The sequence below is a fragment of the Urtica dioica genome, chromosome 5 (genome assembly GCF_054948205.1).
Source record: "Urtica dioica subsp. dioica isolate 48M chromosome 5, U.dioica_male_clone48M_v1_H2, whole genome shotgun sequence".
NCBI lineage: Eukaryota > Viridiplantae > Streptophyta > Magnoliopsida > Rosales > Urticaceae > Urtica > Urtica dioica.
The window spans coordinates 38,553,045-38,566,147 of record NC_142760.1 but is presented as its reverse complement, the minus strand read 5'-3'; the positions used below and the strand labels follow the sequence as shown (position 1 = coordinate 38,566,147).

The 13,103-nt window shown below is 38.2% G+C and overlaps 1 protein-coding gene and 1 pseudogene across 1 annotated transcript; both read right to left on the bottom strand.

Moving 5' to 3' along the window:
• Positions 1-7,155: 7,155 nt before the first annotated feature.
• Positions 7,156-9,106, bottom strand: LOC149398355 (G-type lectin S-receptor-like serine/threonine-protein kinase SD1-1). The gene is made up of 5 exons (XM_089615143.1): positions 8,982-9,106; positions 8,691-8,901; positions 8,360-8,597; positions 7,898-8,048; positions 7,156-7,467 (listed from the first exon to the last, which is right to left on the bottom strand). Exons 2-5 carry the CDS (start codon positions 8,722-8,724, stop codon positions 7,156-7,158), a joined length of 735 nt encoding a protein of 244 aa, XP_089471269.1. The 5' UTR covers positions 8,725-8,901; positions 8,982-9,106.
• A 765-nt stretch (positions 9,107-9,871) lies between these two features.
• LOC149398354 (G-type lectin S-receptor-like serine/threonine-protein kinase At4g27290 pseudogene) lies at positions 9,872-10,877 on the bottom strand (annotated as a pseudogene).
• Between the last annotated feature and the right edge of the window lie 2,226 nt (positions 10,878-13,103).

Genomic DNA, 13,103 nt, shown 5'->3' with positions numbered 1-13,103 from the left:
CAACGACAGTCACTAACTCAGCTTCATCGATTTCGTGTCGATGATTCAAACGCTCGATGTTTGACAACTCTATAGTCAATGGGATCGAGGCTGAGTTGGAGGGGTCAACTTCAGGAATGTCCCAAATCCCTCGATGATTGCATTCCTGGACGATTTCCCAGTCGCCGCCTTTAATAAGATCTTCGATGTAAAAAACTTGTTTCACTTGAGTCGCGAGTACGTACGGCTCCTCTTTAAACCACTGTTTCGCAGTATAAGCACTCGTTTCTCCAGTAGTCTTATCGGTGTGCACTAGTCGGTTTGCATGATACTTGTCACCGTACCAAATGCATTTGAACAATACAACACTACAGTTATGCCTATAGTTCACGACGATGACGTCTTCCATTCGACCATAGTAAGTGAAATCATCCACAAGTACACATACACCGCTATTTTGAGTGACTCGTTGATTATCGCGACGACGAGTGATGAACTTCACGCCATTTACAAAGCAGCTCGGATATTGATAGGCGACTTGAAGGGAACCGATAGAAAGCGAATAGAGCTCGTCAGACACATCAGAACCACTAGCTTTCATATCAAAAATCTGATTACGAAAGAAAGCATTGATTAGCACTTGTGCGTTTATCAAAAAATTGCATTGATATTGTGTTATTACCTTCTTCTCAAACCAAATTTTGAACCTCTTTCTATGCTCCGCTTCAATATCGCGAACTCCGGATTCGCTCAAGAGATCCAAATGCTCGCTGTTATTAAAAACATTACTTCAATAGAAATATATAAAAAAGAATGAATTGAAACACATTCCCAACGATAACTTACGTCAAATATGGATCCACTTCAGGACAGTTGGTATAGATGTACCACTCCGCGTTCTCTTTCTGTTCATCGTCTAATACTATCGGTTTCATCATCCCATAAGGCACACACATCTCGGATCGAAAAACAGAGAGCTCTTGCACTTGAACTTCATCTACACTTTTTTTATCTTCAAGATACCTTGCAACGAACGTCAGAGCTTCTTCTACAACATAAGCTTCCGCAATAGAGCCTTCTGGTCTAGCTCTATTTTTGACAAAATGTTTTAATGTCCCAAGGTATCTCTCAAATGGGTACATCCACCGCATATGCACCGGGCCGCCATACAACGCTTCATCTGGTAGATGAATCGCCACGTGAATCATGATCGTGAAAAAAGCTGGTGGAAATATCATCTCAAGCTTACACAAGATCTCGATGATAGACTCTTGCGCATTTTCAAGATCTTCTACTCTCAAGGTTCTCGAACTTATCAGCTTGAAAAAGTTGCAAAGCTCGGAGATCGTCTGATGTATTTCTTTTGGCACAAAAGGACGAATACCAACAGCCAACAACCTCTGCAAGATCACGTGGCAATCATGCGACTTCAAACCTGTGAGTTTTCCATCAGCAGTCACATTTTTCTTCAAATTCCCAGCAACCCCATCTGGAAATTTGACAGATTGGAGGAACTCGGTAAATCGCTGCCTCTGAACAAGGGTTAAGGTGTAAGATGCTCGCGGTTTGTACCACGAATCCCCTTGTTTTTTCAAGTGGAGAGCGGTCTTGATGCCCAAGTCCATCAAATCAAACCTCGCCTTATCTGTGTCGTAGTTCTTCTTTTCTAAGCTGAGCAAGGTTCCGAGAAGATTCTCGCACACGTTCTTCTCTATGTGCATGAAGTCCATGTTATGCTTCAACTCCAAATCTGACCAGTACGGCAACTCGTAAAAGATGCTTTTCTTGGCCCAATTTAGTTCGCACTCGGCTCGCTTTCGTTTTCTGCCCACAGAGCCAGCATGTTTGCCAGTTGTCGTGCAAGAGACACTAGCCAACTGAGCGAGTATGTCTTGCGGAGTCAACTTCTCGGGTTTACTGCGTTTCTCGTGGCGATCCTTGTAGTGATCGGTGCTTTTTCTCAATCGGTGACGCATACGCAAGAATCGACGATGGTCGTAGTAGACGATCCTGTTTCTGACTTTCAAAGACGGCGTGTCAAGGTTGCACGTCGGGCAAGCGAGATACCCTTGGCCACTCCATCCCGATAAATAGGATCGAGCTGGAAAATCGTTAATCGTCCAAAGTAGCGCGGCACGCAATCGAAACACTTCATCGTTGGCGCCATCTCGAACGCGGAATCTGGTCTCCCACAGTTCTTTCAACTCTTCGACAATTGGCTGCAAAAACACGTCCATGTCCTTTCCTGGTGAGTGAGGCCCCGGGATCAAAAGCGTCAGCATCAAGTACTCTTTCTTCATGCATAACCAAGGCGGCAAGTTGTACGCAGTTAGTACCACAGGCCACATGCTGTACGATAAACTCATTTCTCCAAACGGATTGAATCCATCCGCAGCTAGTCCAAGCCGCACGTTTCGAGGCTCTGCAGCAAAGCCTGGGTATCTCTCGTCCAGGTTTTTCCACGTCGTACCATCCGCAGGATGTCGTAGAACACCTACTTCCCTGACGCGATCTCTTTCGTGCCACTGCATCAAAAGCGACGTGTGTCGAGACGCGTACAACCGCTTCAATCGATCTTTCAGGGGAAAATATCGCAAAATCTTTTGCGGTATCATTTTCCCAGTTGGCTTCCATCTGCTCTCGTTGCATACTGGGCACACGTCGACTTCCGCGAGTTCTTTTCGAAATAGGACACAATCGTTAATACACGCATCGATCATCTCGTATCCCATGCCAAAACGCTTCAGCTTCGCCTTTGCCTCGTAATGTTTCTCCGGAATTCGATTACCAGCTGGATGAGACTTCTTCAAGAGCTGCAAGAGTTCTGTAAACGACTTGTTCGTCCAATGGTTCGTGACTTTGAGGTGCATCAACGAAACCAAGAACGACAAAGAAGAAAACTCTTTGCATCCAGGGTACAATTCTGCTTCCAACTCGGCGAAGAGGTCTTCCACTTGCTCCTCTGCACGCACCTCGCTCTGGGTCGGCTCCGTAGCATCGTCGAAATCCTCGTGATCCCTGATATCCTCCACAGCACCGTGCAATCCTCCTATTCCTCTCTGATCTGTTCCTCCTATGGAATCTTCTTCATGAGGAAGGACGGCACGCTCGAGCTCGCCGTGATGATACCATTTTGTGTAGCCTGGGGTAAACCCCTTGTTCAGCAAATGGTTCCTGACAACCCCGATGTCGTGCCATCTCACGTTGTTACAAGGTTTGCAAGGACACCGATATTTGCCATTTTCGTTAGGGAATCTTCTTGCAGCGCGAATAAACTCGTTAACACCGGTTTTGTACTGCAATGTCACCCGATTATTCTCCGTGATCCAATCTCTACTTGGATTGGACATTTCGCTGAATGAGAGCGAGAAATGAAAGTTTGGAAGAGTTATTGATAAAGGACGACGGAGAACACAATGAAAGAGAGATTATGAATTCTATGTTAATTATTTTGAGCTCGGATTGAATAAGTTGGGAGTTTTTAAACTAATTCATTCGAAACTCTACCGAAATTTCGGCAGAGTTTCCCCTATTATACTGACAAACCAAAAAACCTGCAAAATTATTTAAAAACGTACACAAACCATCCAGAACTATCCAAAATATCACAAACTATCAAAACATGTCACAAACTATTTTTCTTATTTAAACTTACAATTTCATTTCATGTTAAAGAAACTAAAACTAATCACAAATTCATTAACTTAATTTTAACCTAAACTTCATTTTATATTAAACATGTCACAAAACATCAAAACATGTCACAAAACATTGTAATTAATTACAATTTCTTTACAATTACAATTAACATACTAATCAAAATTAAATTAAAGAACCTAAACATATTACTAACTATGTAATTAAAATTTACAATGATTAACTACAATTATTAACTAACATTTACATTTACATACTAACACTTAACATTCTAAATAATTACATACTAACATATCTATTTAATTAACTAACATTTACATACTAATTTCTTATTTAAACTTACAATTTCATTTCATGTTAAAGAAACTAAAACTAATCACAAATTCATTAACTTAATTTTAACCTAAACTTCATTTTATATTAAACATGTCACAAAACATCAAAACATGTCACAAAACATTGTAATTAATTACAATTTCTTTACAATTACAATTAACATACTAATCAAAATTAAATTAAAGAACCTAAACATATTACTAACTATGTAATTAAAATTTACAATGATTAACTACAATTATATTAACTAACATTTACATTTACATACTAACACTTAACATTCTAAATAATTACATACTAACATATCTATTTAATTAACTAACATTTACATACTAATTTCTTATTTAAACTTACAATTTCATTTCATGTTAAAGAAACTAAAACTAATCACAAATTCATTAACTTAATTTTAACCTAAACTTCATTTTATATTAAACATGTCACAAAACATCAAAACATGTCACAAAACATTGTAATTAATTACAATTTCTTTACAATTACAATTAACATACTAATCAAAATTAAATTAAAGAACCTAAACATATTACTAACTATGTAATTAAAATTTACAATGATTAACTACAATTATATTAACTAACATTTACATTTACATTTACATACTAACACTTAACATTCTAAATAATTACTTACTAACATATCTATTTAATTAACTAACATTTACATACTAATTAACTAACTAACTAACATTTTATATCAACTAACCTAATTAACTAAACTAACAACACAAACAATTTTTTTTTTAAAAAAGGCTAGACTTACTTGGACAGCTCGGGACAACAGGGGACGGCTCGGTGAAACGGCGGAGGAGGGATCGAGGCAGCGACGGTTCGGTGCAGCGGGGAGAGAGACTCGTCGAGGATAGGGACTCGTCGAAACAGCAGGGACGCGCGAGGCAGCTCGGGACAGCAACTTGACGAGGCTGAGCACGGGACAACGCATCAGTTCAGTCAAAGGGAAAATAAGAGAGAGAGAGAGAGAGAGAGAGGCAGTGAGAGATAGCTTACCGGGATTGCAGTGACACCGAGGCTGAGCACGCGTCGAGGCAGCGGGGCTCTCGGGGCAGAGACGCCGAGGCTGTCGAGGTCGGAGAGAGTGAGAGGTGAGGCAGAGAGAGAGCCGGGGAGTGAGAGGTCGGAGAGAGTGAGACTGAGGCAAAGAGAGAGCCGGAGAGAGTGAGGCAGAGAGAGAGCCGGAGAGAGAGAGTGAGGCAGAGAGAGTGAGGCAGAGAGAGAGCCGGAGAGAGAGAGTGAGGCAGAGAGAGAGCCGGAGAGTGGTGGCGCACGCGGCTTGGCGGAGGAGCTGCTGGCCGCCGATCGAAGCTCGGCTTGACGGAGGAGCTGCTGCCGGCGGAGCGTGGCTGGTGTCGCAGATGAGGCAGAGAGAGAGAGACGCGGCGGAGGTGGTGGAAAGGGCGGAGCGCGGCGGAGGTCAGAGAGAGAGAGAGGGTTTTTTTTTTTAAGTGCAGGGCTTTTTTTTTTGAAGTTCAGAGAGTTTGAGCGGCTGGAGAAGAAGGACCGCGACCTGGGTTTTTAAACAAAACCCTAATAATCAGGTGCGACAGAATCGCACCTGATTATTATAATCAGGTGCGACTAGTCGCACCTGATAACTCATCAGGTGCGACTAGTCGCACCTGATTATAATAATAATAAAAAAAAAATTTCATTCGCCACGTCAGATTAATGAAATAAAAGAGGGGGATTTGAGGCCCGCCTAAAATTTAAAACTATCTGATGCGACACAGTCGCACCTGAAAATTTCATCATATTTTCAGGTGCGACTAGTCGCATCGGATTGTCAAAATCAAAAGACAATTTGAGCGAATTTTTTCGGCTTCTGATTGACTATCAGATGCGACTAGTCGCATCTAAAAGTTATTTAGATGCGACTTTTAGATGCGACTAGTCGCATCTGATAGTCTTGCGCATCAGAAAATCAATTTTGTAGTAGTGAATGTCGCACCTAAAAGTCCGTCGCTGAAGGTATTAGGTACGACATGCCGCACCGAAAAGTATCCATATTGGGCGCGACACTTTTAGGTGCGACATGTCGCACCTAAGTTCGCACCTATTTTGATGCCAAAATTCTTGAAATTGGCGGGTGATTTCATATTGTGAAATCAAGATCGATGCTACGAAGCTCTGATACGACTACAGGATTTTGAATCCCTTAAACACAGAAATCACAAACCAAACACACACAAAATAACATGCACAATTTGTTGACGAGGTTCAGCTCGAAAGCCTAGTCCCCACGAACTACTCAACGAAGGTAGTTCGAATATATACCAAGATCAATATCGTTCTTCCTTCTTTCTCCAATGTCCTTACAACAGACTTCAATCCGGCGATAATTACACAATGAACAAGAAAATCACTCTTGTTTCCCTGAGAAAGATTTCCCTCCTCACATATGATTCTCTCTCTCTCTCTCTCTCTCTCACACACACACTATGCAACAAACAATAAAAACGACAAATATAGACTAAAAAAGACTTTGAATTGAAGCTGATAACTCACACACGACAATGATTCCGTGACTGCAAAAGTAGTTGTCCATGTAGTCGGACTACTTTACTTAGTACTAGAGACTACATAATTATTTGTTGCTGCCAATATTTCTTGTAGTGATTTTTCTACATCAGCGTTCCGAATCTTTAGGGATATCTTTTGTGTTCCAAACAGTCGGTCTTATAACCTTTTTGGCTTTGGATATAGGCATATATGACCAGATTTAAATTATTGATCGTGTGATACGACTTACTGCGTTCAATGTGGGCCATTAACACAATTGCATGCGACAATTATTTTTTTCTTAGTAGTTCTTCAGTGTATGGGATTCTTTATATTACTCTTAAGTGTCTGTTATCTTCTGCTGCTGCTGTTGGGTGATTCTAATTGCAAAAGCTCTACTAAAGTGTGTAATGTTTTTGACAATTGTGACATTAAAAAAATCTGAAACTAAAAGCGAAGTTTATTAAGTATTATCAGCTTTAAGTTTGCTCTCTATGTTTTTTTTAAAGTATCTTGGTTAAAATACACATATAAACTAAATATAAACAAAATTGGATGGCTTAATTATGACATAGTTTCTGAGATTTCTCTACATAAAATATAAAAAAATGACGAAAGCAAAACACTCATTCCATTATTATTATGGCCTTTATCGACCCTCCAAGGATATGGCGCTTGTGTCAGTACCCGTGTATAGATCTTGTTTCTCCAAGCTAAAATCCTCACAAAAAGATGATCGTTCCACAAAGAAAGCAGGTTGTTTAGGCAAAGGCATGTGTGACCCTTCGTTCGCAAGCATCGAAACCACAAACTCCATTGTCGGCCTATCGACCGGGAATTTCTGGACACAAAGCAACCCTAGTTGAATACATCTTAATACCTGTGATTCCGTGGCTGAGTCTACAAAGCTTGTGTCGGCTAAGAGTTCAAAAGACTTGTCTTGGCTCCATAGTAACCATACCTTAATTCAAATGCAAATGGTATCTTTAGTACAATGTAATAATTAATACACTAAAACGGATAAAAAAAAAATCAATTGTAAATAAAGACTATTTTCGAGGGTTTTTCTCATGTTGGCTCAATAAAATTGAGGAGTCTTGCTTGTACTTTTACATAGGGTAATTTCTATTCAATAGTTCTTTCAAAATTATTATTCATGTTACAAATAGTTCCTCATTGCAATTAAATCTTATATTCTTGTAGCGTTTTATTACTTTACCTTTTACATATTTCCCTGATCTTTTTTTAGCACTCTCGAGTTGTAAGTTGTAGCCTAGTTTTCAAAGTACTGAATTTTTCTCATGTGCCTTTGATTTTTTGTCATCTTGGAGTTTTCACATATATATACATAACCTCAAAAGTTCACATTTTACTCTTTCTATAGTACTTACATGTCCCAAGAGATTGTGGTTGTGATCTGGATGAGAGAAGCCTCTATTTCTGGTTCCACTTATTAGTTCCAACAAAACAACGCCGAAGCTGAAGACATCGGACTTGACGGAAAACATCCCATCAACTGCGTACTCCGGGGACATATATCCACTGCACCAAGAAGTTTGTGTCATCAATTACTATTCATTGAAAACAATGGTGAAGCCAGGATTTACATCAGGGAAAATTTGATAAAAAAAAAAAAAAAAACATGGGTGTAAAAAACAAATTATTCAAAGGAGCATAAATGAAAAAAATCATATTAGTTGGGCTAAATATGTAAAAATGACAAGTTTTTGGGGTAAAAATTTTAATTAAAAAGGTTTAGGGGAGCATTTGCCCTCCTCATCCTTAGCTGCTTCCGCCCATAGTTGAAAATATGATAGATTTATATTTAATTGGAGATATCTATGTGAACTTACTAAGTCCCTATGACTCTTTTGGTCTTCGTTTCACTTTCTTCCCCTTCGAATATTCTGGCAAGGCCAAAGTCTGAAATTTTTGGGCTCATTTTTCCGTCCAGCAAAATATTGCTCAACTTCAAATCCCTATGGATTATTTTAAGCTTTGAGTCTTGGTGCAAGTAGAGAAGACCTCTAGCAATTCCTACAACGATGCGAAAACGCTCCTCCCATTTCAAAAAAGCACATTTCTCGCAATCTGCAAAGTAATTACACACATCCTTAACTATGCAAATATAAAAAATAAAAATAAAAAAATAGATGAGAAAATCAAGGTTAAAAGAGCACAAACCGAAAATAAAATTATCTAAACTTTTGTTGCACATGTATTCATAGATTAATATCCTTTCTTCTCCCTCGATACAACAACCAAGAAGTGCAACGAGGTTTCTATGTTGAAGTTTAGATATCAAAAGTACTTCGTTCTTGAATTCTTCAGAACCTTGACCCGAATCACTTGAAAGCCTCTTCACAGCAATTTCTAGCCCCGTAGAAAGACGGCCCTATGTTATTGAGGATATAAGATCACTTCTAACTCTCTTTATAAATCACAATATTTGAATACAAAAAAACTCTTTCTAACCTTGTAAACTGGACCAAAACCACCTTTTCCGATTATACTTGTCTCCGAGAAATTATTTGTTGCCGCAGATATTGTAGCGAAATCGTATAGAGGTAATTCAATACCATCGTTCTTATTCCCATCCACTGACCAAGACCAATAACATTCTTCGATATCAAAATCCACAAGTAATTAAAATCAAACAAACAAGACATGGGAATGGATAATTTTTTACTTTGTATATAGACCCGAATTACATACAAAAATTAGGAGTATGCTTTAAGTTTGTGTAGAACCAAATCACAATCATATATAAAATAGATAACTATAAAAATAATCACATTCAAATAAAACTATGTGATCAATATATTACATATAGTAAATAATAACAAAAGATTTCCTTATTTTTTTAGATATTTAGTATGTGTTTTCTTTTAGGGAAAAATTCACACATAGAATAACATATCTATATTTCTTTATGGACAATTATATAATTATCTTAATTTAGAATATTATGAATATATAACATTTAGCCCTCCCAACTAAAATTTTGGCTTAAATACTCTTAATTTCCTCAAGTAGTGTGTATAACAAAGATATATAACTTAAATACCCTTAATTTGATGTATGTGCTAATTTAACTTTTATCGATTGAAGCTAGTTTAGGAATGACTAAAGAAAACGATTTCAGCCACATATATTTAAAAGAATGAACGAAATTTTTTTTGACTTTTGGTCGCTCTACCTCGTTGACTTTACCAAACACTTAAATGTTGACTAGTCTTTGTATGAGAATATGGAAACACGATTACATCATAAGAATCACTAACCTCGAAAGGCTTTCCTCTTGAAAATGCAGAACCAAAGTGAAAAGATAATCGCAGAGAAGCCTCCAATGCTTAAGACTAATATAATAATATTCTGCTTGGTTTCACCTTTGTCTTTTTTTCAATAATTTTAAAATAATAAAAAAAAATCATAAAAATAACAAAAAAAAAAAAAAAATCGTTAAATTCTAGTAATTAAGAATATATGAAGATGAACCAATTCCAGTACAGAAAATGTGAATGAATAAATTAAGAACATACCTAGTTCAGAATTTGGCATCCTAATAAAAAGATCCTGACCACCAGAGGGAAATTCTCTAATATCGACGAGATCATCGAACCATATCGCGCAGCCGCTTCCATTTCCGGTAATATTCGAATTCGTATAAGCGGTGCAAGAACAATCACTCAAACATTTGAGCTTGCATTCTTTGAGATTCATGGTTTTGTTGATCCAAGAGCGCGAAGTACTGTCAGGCAATTTCAAGCCTGAAAATTTAGCAAACCCGACTTTATTATCTTCTCCCTCAAGGCAGGTCAAAGGCTTATTTCTCACACACCCGTCGGACCAATCCATCAAATCCCATTTCTCTTGAGACTTTGGCTTGAATCCCTTCAAGCACTGACACACAGGGTTTTCTCCGAGGATGCAATTCCCGTTGGCCCCGCAGAGTCCGTAATAGTCGCATTGGTCTCGAGGCACTGTCGAATACAGCCTCCAAGCTTGGTTGCTTTCGACCCAAGTCAGACGTTGGCGAACGCTCAGCGTTTGGTTCAGCACGATCATCGTCACGACAGAAGCGTTCTTGAGATCGAACATGTAATGGAATTCGTCTTCGTCGTCGACGAAGCGGAAGCCATAGAGAGGGTTGGGTCTGAGCTCGGGCGATCCGCTGAAACGGAGCCCATTCCACGGCCCAGTTCGGTAGAATTTCGTAGAGCCCTTTCGGTAGCAAAGCTCCGGAAATGTGTGGAGCTTCGGGTCGAACTCAAACCCGGAAGCGAAATCCCCGGGACACGGGTCGTTCTCGTCTTTCCAGGCCGATAGACCACGCTTAATGCCTCTCCTAGAATCCCACCCGAGCTTCATTCCCGCCAATAAAGTGTCCGAAGGGTAATCGAAGCTTTGCCACAAGAAATCCTCCTCGGAGCCTCTATCGTCTTCGTCTCTCACCACGAGATTTCCAGAGTCTAGAAGCTCCACGATCGGTCTCTTCGCTCTTCTCGATGAGTTCGTGGACCAAACGACACTCTTGTTGTGATTCAAGAGCACGAGATCACCCGTGCTATTCATCGTCAGCACACCGGAGGAGCCTGAAATCGGATCGCATCGATTCGCGACCCAAACGACGGTTTGGATCGGAATTTTCTTGTACCAAATCCCCACAAACCGGTGACCGGGGTTTCCTTTGGTGTTGAAAAATCCAAGCTCAAAATTACCTTCCATCGAAACCAAACTAGTATTTCCATCATCACTGATGGATTGAAAAGATTTCAAGCTAAAATTAGTTGCTATAGCTAGTCGATGGAAAAGAAGAATGAAACCAAGAGAAATGAGCTTAGAAATTGAAGAGGCCATTAAGGCTATGATAATTATCTATTACTGTTTTCCTTAAGTGATACACATTTAAGGCTTTATAAATACCATTGGCAATAACACTGATTGGTGTTGTAGAAACTCTTATTGACTTTTAGCAATCTAACAGCGAAGTACGACCTAATAGCCTATCGATGCATTAAAACCTCACAAATGCGTTCGGGTTCTTTTCAACCCATGTTTGTTATTTTGTGGGAGAAAACAAACCTCAGAAAAAAAAAAAGAAAAAAAAAAAATTTGGTCAAATAATTCGTCGTACTAGCCATGTCAAATAGTGGTCCAACCCCACCCCACACGATATTTCTACAAATGTTGAGCTACTATTCTTTGTGTGATATTTCTAAGGGACCCCTTTCTATAAAGAGGTGTTCGAGAACTAATTGGGTTTTGAGGAGACGTTTCTTAACTCCCTTCGGTTACTTGGCTGCTCTCCACTCTTGAGAGGCCGACTTAAATGTCTTCAAGGCCCATATTGGGCCGTATTTCCAAAAGCTTGTTAGTGGGCTTTATGCGTATAAATACGAATTAAGGGTTTAATAACACTAATAATATAAATAGGGACGTTTCGTTAACTAGGACTAAATTAAGGGACATTTCCGTTTTCCTATTTTTTTCAAAAATTTACCAAATTAGGACTAATAAAAAAAAAATCCTTTTTTCGATGGGATGAGCGGGAAAATAGAAAGAAAGAGAAAAAATAAGAGATTTTATTGGGGAAGATTGTAGGTTGGTAATTAGTATGATGGTATAATAGGTAGATTTTTGTGTATCTCTCATTTGACTTTTGTTTGACCGGTCCTAGTTTGGTAAATTTTTGAAAAAAATAGGAAAATGGAATTTTGCCTTAATTTAGTCCTACTTTTGGCAATTTTCCATATAAAAATAATAAATATGATTGGTTAATTAATAAAAAGATAATTTTTCTATCTACTCTTATTGTGGGTTTATGTTATTTTAGTGAATATGTCGAAAGAACTGGATCTTTGGATGGCGTCGTAGATGTTATTTTATGTTTTATATTATTGACACTTTGAACCTGTTTATTTTGTTTCTGATATGAATTTAATTTTATTATTATTATTATTATTATTATTATTATTATTATTATTGGTATGTATACATGAATGCATGATGTAAACAAGATTTGCGTTATTTATGGAAAAAAAACATTATTGTTGAACCGTTAATAAATATTTTATTATGTGTCATGTTGAGTGTGAATCTAGTAGTGTGATACACAGAAGAGACTACGTCAATAAATTAACGTACAACTGCTATGATCTTTCATGTTTTGTATTGACTTAATGGTGTAACTAACATTATGATAGATTTATACTATACCATGCGTAGATATGTTTATTATTTAAACTTTGAGGGATCTAATGACAAATGGGCCAAATGGGAGAATATTGAACCGTATTTCCTAAAGCCCATCAATGGGCTTTGTATGTTAGGAAAATTAAGTGGCCCAAGCATAAACACTAATTAGGGGTTTAATAATAATAATAATATAAATCTTATTGTTGAATCAACAAATAGGTAAATTTATTGTATATCATAATTGTGGGTCTATATAAACTGAAACCCTAGAGATTTATCATCTCTTAGCCCAATATATAAGTTTTCTCCTTTATTATCAGAAGCTTTGTCAAACCTAAAAAAGTCAAAAGAGAGAAACTAATTCCAATGATTATCCGTTATCGCCGTTCTCGTCATAGA

Coding starts and splice junctions, on each gene's coding strand:
- LOC149398355 (XM_089615143.1), bottom strand. CDS start 8,724: ATGTGCAACAAAAGTTTAGATAATTTTATTTTCG. Junction 8,049..8,359: donor AAAAGAGTCATAGGGACTTA/GTAAGTTCACAT, acceptor TTCTTGGTGCAG/TGGATATATGTCCCCGGAGT. Junction 7,468..7,897: donor ACCACAATCTCTTGGGACAT/GTAAGTACTATA, acceptor ATTTGAATTAAG/GTATGGTTACTATGGAGCCA.